Consider the following 6,801-nt stretch of genomic DNA (forward strand, 5'->3'; position numbering starts at 1 on the left):
GCGCTTCGCTCTCAGCGCTATTTGTTTTGACCGTGTTTGGAATTTGTTTGGCGTTTATTACTCTTCTGTGTGAAAGAGAGATCAAATCATCTCGCCGAGATGTGTTTACGAAGCATTTCGCGCAAGCGAAGATATAGATTAAATGAATTATTGAACTTGGTAATAATGGCAAGTGGTTTTGTTGATTTGAGTAATTTGCGGCTCTCGCGCCGTTCAAACCAAACAAAATATCCATGAATGAGCCGAGAAGAAGAACGAATCATGCCGTTTTACATGTAAATGAGATCGCAAAAGATGACGAGAAAGAAAAATATACACCGAATCTTGAACGTCATTTTCAACCGAAGTGAAGTAGAAACAATAAAAAAAAACCACACAGCAAGAAGGTCGAAACCAACCAATAACCCGTCAACGGATTTTTGTAAACACGAACTCTCCGGCTCTCTTTCTATCTCTATCTCTCTCTCTCTCTCTCTCTCTCTCTCTCTCTCTCTCTCTCTCTCTCTCTCTCTGTGTGTGTGTGTGTGTGTATCTTCTATTTTCGCAAATTCAACGTCATTGTGAATAAATAGCGTACAATTGAATACTTTTCTGGAAATATTAACAAATTTTCGCACCCGTTGTTTAACTGTACACCAAGCCTATATGACACGGTCAAATGTTAATTTTCGTTTGTAAAACCAATTTTTCGGCGGGTTTCAACTATTTTGTTGTTTCATTCCATGTTTTTAATTGTGCTTTTTTTGCGAGTTTTTTTTGGCACTTACAAAAGTTGTGTGTGTATGACGAGGTTCTGTAAAAAAAACAGTTTCAAAGCAAGTTCTTGGAATTTCCATTTTTCCGTTTGAACAGTCTGGTGTTTGAATTCCAATCGATATGACGCAAATTGTGAATGAACTGTATCACATTCATCAATCGTCATCGACGAATCGTATCATGTTGCTGTTGCACAATTCCATTTCTTTTCCAAAAAAAAAACACACAAACAGTGAGTGACAAATCCATTTCATTCATGGATATTAACATACCATACCGTTGGAATGTGTCACCAAAGGAATAACCGGAACAACAACAAAAATCCGTGTATGAAAAATATTTGCATAATTCAGTGAACGAAGCAGAGGAAAAAAAGCGCACACAAGCACACAGTGGTCGATCTCTGTGCACAGTGATCGTAATGAATAAGAAGTTTTTATTCATAGGCGGCACAATCCATTTCCTTGGTCGCCACGGCTGCTGCTGCTGCAACAGCACCAACGACGACGACGTCGTCGACGAAAAATTTCTTTGTGTGGCAAATGGCAATTACGAAAAGTGTTATGAGAGCGCGCATAGACGCGACTTCATTGGCGTAATACGAACAAAAAATACTGCAATGACTCTATGTTATATGAGCGCGCGTCCGTTCAGGCACTCGAGTGCTTTGTTTGTGTATTCAATGTTCATTCTATGGTTCTCTCTGTTTTCTTTTACATTTCATTTTGAATTTTATTTTAACAATATCATAAATGGTGTACACGAGTGTGCTGAGCACGCTCAGCTACATTCCCATGCAACATTCATTCTAGCTGGGCATGAGAGTGAATTAATGCCCGACGTTGCTGTCGTCATCGTCTCGATCATAGCTGTATTCACTATGTACTGTTTCATGCGTCGTTGTTATTTCGTCTATTCGTAAAGAATTAAATGAATCGATGGGTGAGAGTATGTGCATGCGTATGTGTATGTGTATGCAAAGCAAGAGAATGAAGAACGTTCGCGCGTTACTCACTCGAGTGATTCGTGTGCGAGCGCAAAGGGGACATTCAAATCGCTTCGTTTGGAAATTAATTTTTGTTTCCGTTTTCTTTTGCTGCTGCTAATGCTGCTGCTGCTGCCGCCGCTGTAATGAAATCGAGAAAAAGAGCACGTCAAAACGGAATTGAAAAAGAGAATATGAAGTGTGCTAATCGACTATGATTAATCACATCATCAGATGAACCTCGTCTTAGGTAATTTTAGATAATTATGCGTGCACAGCAAAACGCATATTTGATCCCATGGACGTGTGTGTGCGCGTGCGCGCGCGCTCGCCCAACGGACATCGACCACTCGATTTGGCTCAAGCCAAACCAAGCTCTCTCTCTCTCTCTGCTTTCATTGATGATTTACGGCCAATGGTAATCATCTGAATGTAGACTCTATACGCATGCCAATTGAAACCACACGACGCCCAGAGAGAGAGAGAGAGAGAGAGAGAGAGAGAGAGATTGAGAGGAACGCTCGATCGTTGGTGTGGATGCGAAATATATGCGTTCTAATTACAATGACTTGTGCGCAACATTCTGCCAAGTAAACAGAGTCGCTTGGCATGGCTAATGTAATCGTTGTTATTCGACACACAGAGACCGACATTGATCCGAAGTTAAGTCGTTTCGCTTGAAACGAGAATTAATGTCGACAAAGAACAATCTTTTTCATTGTAGAATAGTTTGCAGGCGATTTTTGCTTCATGCCAAATCTTTTTGAATGCAGCATCAGCTCAACCATTTTCTTTCATACGATTTTTTCTTCACGCAAAATTCTTATGTATTTCAACTCTTTTTTTTTCGATACAAAATTGTCAAACTCTTTTTTCCATGCAAAATTTGTCGAATCGTTTACATCATCTTGATTCATATGCGAAAGTCTTCCTTCTGAAAAGAGATTGATCGTTTAAATGTAACCAAATTGGCCAAAATTAAATTAAATGCTTCTTGTTGAAAAACATTTTCAATTAAATCGAAAAATAGGTCCTTTGGCGATGCCTCGAAAAATATCAAAGAATCACAATTGTCTTGAGCAAAAAACCGCTGTATGAATTTGTCTCTTTAAAAGATGTGTTTATGTCGTATTTATTATGGAACGAAACAAGAACCAAAAGAAAAGCACCGAATCGTTGCCATCGAATCAAGAATGCACTTCCATCGATGAAATGCGTAAGCGCATGATCAGCCAACAAAAATATGCACAAAGTGTTACAATGTATCACAAAACAAACATGTATTAAATTTTGAAACATGCACTTCATCGGACACTAAAAATGTGACCGAAACACACATGAAATTATTGCATCTTGAATTTTAGCCCAATTAACGATGTACGATATTTTTTATTTCGCTCTTGATGAGCACACATTTTGGGTATTTTTGCTGATTTCATTGTATCGTGTGCATCTCATACGGTAATGCCATAGAACCATATTCAGTTTTTAAAAAAAACATAGCGGTTGCAACTGCATCGAGACGCTGAGAAAATAATCATAATAAAAGTTTAATGCAAAATTTAAAAAAAAAATCGTTTACCAAACCAAAGGGAAAACGAACACGATCTAAAAGACGACGAAGACGATGACGTCGAAAGGAATATGAGTAGTAGAAAGAAAAAAACCATCAAAGTTCCCTTTTTTACACAATTTATATGCATGTTGTATTATATAATGTTGTCAAGTTTGAGGCACAGTCAAATGCATAGAACTCTTTTGCTAGCCCATTCAGTGAAACAGAAGAGAAAAAAATCAAAGAGGAAAAAATTACAACAACAACAACAAGAAATAGAATAATGAGACGGAACGAAAAATAAAACGATGATGGAAAAAGAAGAAGAAGAAGTATTCTCTCGGTTCGAATGAAAGCAATCATCATGCCATTGCATTCAATATTATTCTTGATTCAAACGTTCTTTTTCTTAATGTTCAAAAACTCGTAACGATCCCTCTTATACACAAACGAACAAGAGAGAGAGAGAGAGTGTGTGTAGTCATTTTCTTAGTACTTCTTCTTTCGGCTGTGCTGCTTGCTTCTCTGCTCTTTTTTTTTTTTTCGATGCGCACACTTTGTTCGCATTCCGAACACGCAAATGTGGTAGCAGGCTAGAAAGACACTATGAAACATACGAGAACCATACGGAGAAACAGAGAGAATGAACGAGCAACACCGAACATAGAATAGACCCTATAGAATGGAAACACTGAAACGAACGTATACGTGTTTGCATGTATTATATTGCCCTATACACACTCTCTATACGCGAGACTCCTTCTCTGCCGAACCCATATAGAAAACAGAGGCTCAAAGCCTGCCTGCCTGTGTGTCGGTCGTTGCTGCCGTTGTCGCCGTCGTTGCCGTCGTCGTCGTCATCGTCATCGGTTGTTGTATCGTCTCTCACTCACTGCTCTCCGTACGTATTACTTTATGTACATATAAAACGGCAGCTGCAACGGCAAAATCACAGGTGGCCGACTCGTGTGGGAAATATACTCAGCAGTAGTTTCCCACGAGTTGTGAATACCACGGACGTGGTATAAAAGCAGGCCGGAGAGCGATGGTTAAGTCATTCTGAGTTCAGCTCTCGTTCAGTAAACATTAAACGAAGAAACGAAAAATTATTTGCTTCAACACAGTCTTTCGTCTGTTTGTTTGACTTTGGAATTTTTTCGTTCTAGTTTGATCGCAATATATATACACAAACGACTGTAACAGTTTTTATTGTTATTCAGTGACAAAACAAGAGAAAAGTAAAAAGCAAAACGTACAAACAATTTTTGACGTTTTACTCCAGCGAAAAGTGAAAAGTGAATTTCGAGCGAATTTTCAAAAGAAAAAGTTCTAATTTTTTTGCGATAAAAAAACACACAAAAAAAAACAAATCCAGTCAAAATGGTTTACGCAGTTCAACAACAACAAAGTGTCATCGTGAAAGGAAAATCATCGGGCAATTTGGCATCGCTCGAACCATTGTCACGCACCTATCAATACAGAAAAGTCATGAAGCCAATGTTGGAACGTAAACGTCGTGCCCGTATCAACCGTTGCTTAGATGAATTGAAAGAATTAATGGTGACCGCTTTGCAAGCCGAAGGTGAAAATGTCTCAAAATTGGAAAAGGCCGATATCCTCGAGTTGACCGTTCGTCATTTGCATAAATTGAAGCGTCAACAACGTTTAGCCGCCAGCCCAGTCATCGAAGCCGATCGTTTCCGTGCCGGTTTTACACAAGCCGCCAATGAAGTGTCCCGTGTTTTGGCCAGTACACCAAATGTGGATGTTGGTTTAGGCAAACGTATCATGTCACATTTGGGACATCGCATTAACGATCTCGACAAAGTGCAACCATTGTCCATTCATGTTGGCCAAACCATCTACTCGCCAGCTTCATCACCATGCAGCGAAAGCCAATACGCAATGCCATTGACACCATCATCATCGCGGTCATCAAACAGTACATCACCCTCACCACGACCAAATGACTACACCACAAACATTCATCAAGGTCTCCTTAAAGTTGCACAAAAAGAATGCTGGCAACCATGGAAATGAATCATCTCGTTTGATGCAATTCATTCATAATCAACAACCATCACCATCCATCAAAACACATTGATTCTTCCATTAGTTTTGTTTAAGCGTTAAAAAAAACTCTTCTTTTTATCCATTCATTTGAAAAAAAGAACGAAAAAAGCACAATAATATTGATCTCGTAACTGATTAGATAAATTGATTTTAAAGAAAATGCATTGAAATTGTTAAAGTAAAAAAAAGCTTTAAATAGTTGTTAAGTATGTGATATTATAACATTGTAAGCAAAATGAAGAAAATTTGATAAAGTAAAGAAAATAAGATAAACAGATGAAATAATATCTGAATAGTAAATGAAAACACATGGTCTTTCAATTCTTGAAACATTCTTCTTCTTTTTTTTGCAGCATCTTTTTTTCAGCTTTTGATCATCTCTTTGCAAAACAGCCAAATTAGCATTTCATACAGCAAAAGAGCGGTTCTGACAAATCAGTTCAGAGTAAAATGATGCCATTGATGTTTTTTTTTAATCACAAAAACATTATTTATTGATGCATCATACCGTGAATCTGCTGCCATACAATAATTATATGTTTTTTTTCTCTCCTCTCATCTGAACACTCTTGTTCAATGTCATCACCGAATTCGATGTAAACATTCACACACCAATACAGTTCATGTTGTATGGGCCGCACTGTATATACTGCGAGCAAGAGTTGTGTCCGTTATTTTTGGCGCACGTGAACTTGACGTCTCTCTAAGAAGAAGGACACAAAAAATGACAACCAGAATTTTTTAACGAGAAAAAAACACACACATTAAATACGCATCCTTTCGAGGTCAATAAACATTCGAAAATAAAATGTGTGTTTTTTTCGCGATGTCGCCAAAAAATAATGAAAAAATCACATCGCAAGCATTTAGCATCTAAAGACCTAGTCACACATATTTATCGTAAATTTCATTGTTGCCATTTTCAGGGCTACTCGCAATCGCGCGCGCGCGCACGCTTACACACCGAACGAACAGAAAAAATATTATTCACATTGGCGCGAATGGTCATTACAAATTTCCATATCGACTGATGGAACGAGACAACGACAAAAAAATTGGATGCAAAAATCAACATCATGGTTAAAATAGTAAACACGTGACATGATACACTTCATACCGCAGTGTGTTTACAGTACACTCATTCACGATCCATAGTTGGAATTGGTTCGAAACAAAACAAATCGATCGCATCTTTTTCTGGTGTAAAATGTACTAAGTGATTGGATTGGATTTTTTTTTGGTTTTAGTTGAAAACGGAAAAGAAATGAAGAAAAAAAGTTGAAAATTGCTTCGATTCGGGAAGTTCGAATGAGACATTGAAACGGTTGTCTTGCTAATCGAATCAATATGAGGTAAGGTAAGTCTTTGGCATACTGACGCTTCATATAAAATCGAATGCAGCCGTTAAATTTGTTAAACTGCTGCTACCATC

General features: G+C 38.0%; 2 protein-coding genes across 2 annotated transcripts in view; one reads left to right on the forward strand and one right to left on the reverse strand.

The window, feature by feature from the left end:
* Positions 1-6,801, reverse strand: part of LOC129575285 (omega-amidase NIT2-like) — a 311,296-nt gene that overhangs the window by 236,153 nt on the left and 68,342 nt on the right. The window lies entirely within an intron of this gene.
* Positions 4,343-5,675, forward strand: LOC129575293 (enhancer of split mbeta protein-like). The gene has a single exon (XM_055458583.1). The coding sequence runs from the start codon at positions 4,677-4,679 to the stop codon at positions 5,334-5,336; it is 660 nt and encodes a 219-aa protein (XP_055314558.1). The 5' UTR covers positions 4,343-4,676; the 3' UTR covers positions 5,337-5,675.

The sequence above is a fragment of the Sitodiplosis mosellana genome, unplaced genomic scaffold (assembly GCF_009176505.1).
Source record: "Sitodiplosis mosellana isolate CC-2019 unplaced genomic scaffold, AAFC_SMos_1.0 Smas_scaffold_6166, whole genome shotgun sequence".
Taxonomy (NCBI): Eukaryota; Metazoa; Arthropoda; class Insecta; order Diptera; family Cecidomyiidae; genus Sitodiplosis; species Sitodiplosis mosellana.

Excerpts from the sequence above, each read along its gene's own strand:
- LOC129575293 (XM_055458583.1), top strand. The coding sequence starts at position 4,677 with ATGGTTTACGCAGTTCAACAACAACAAAGTGTCATCGTGAAAGGAAAA.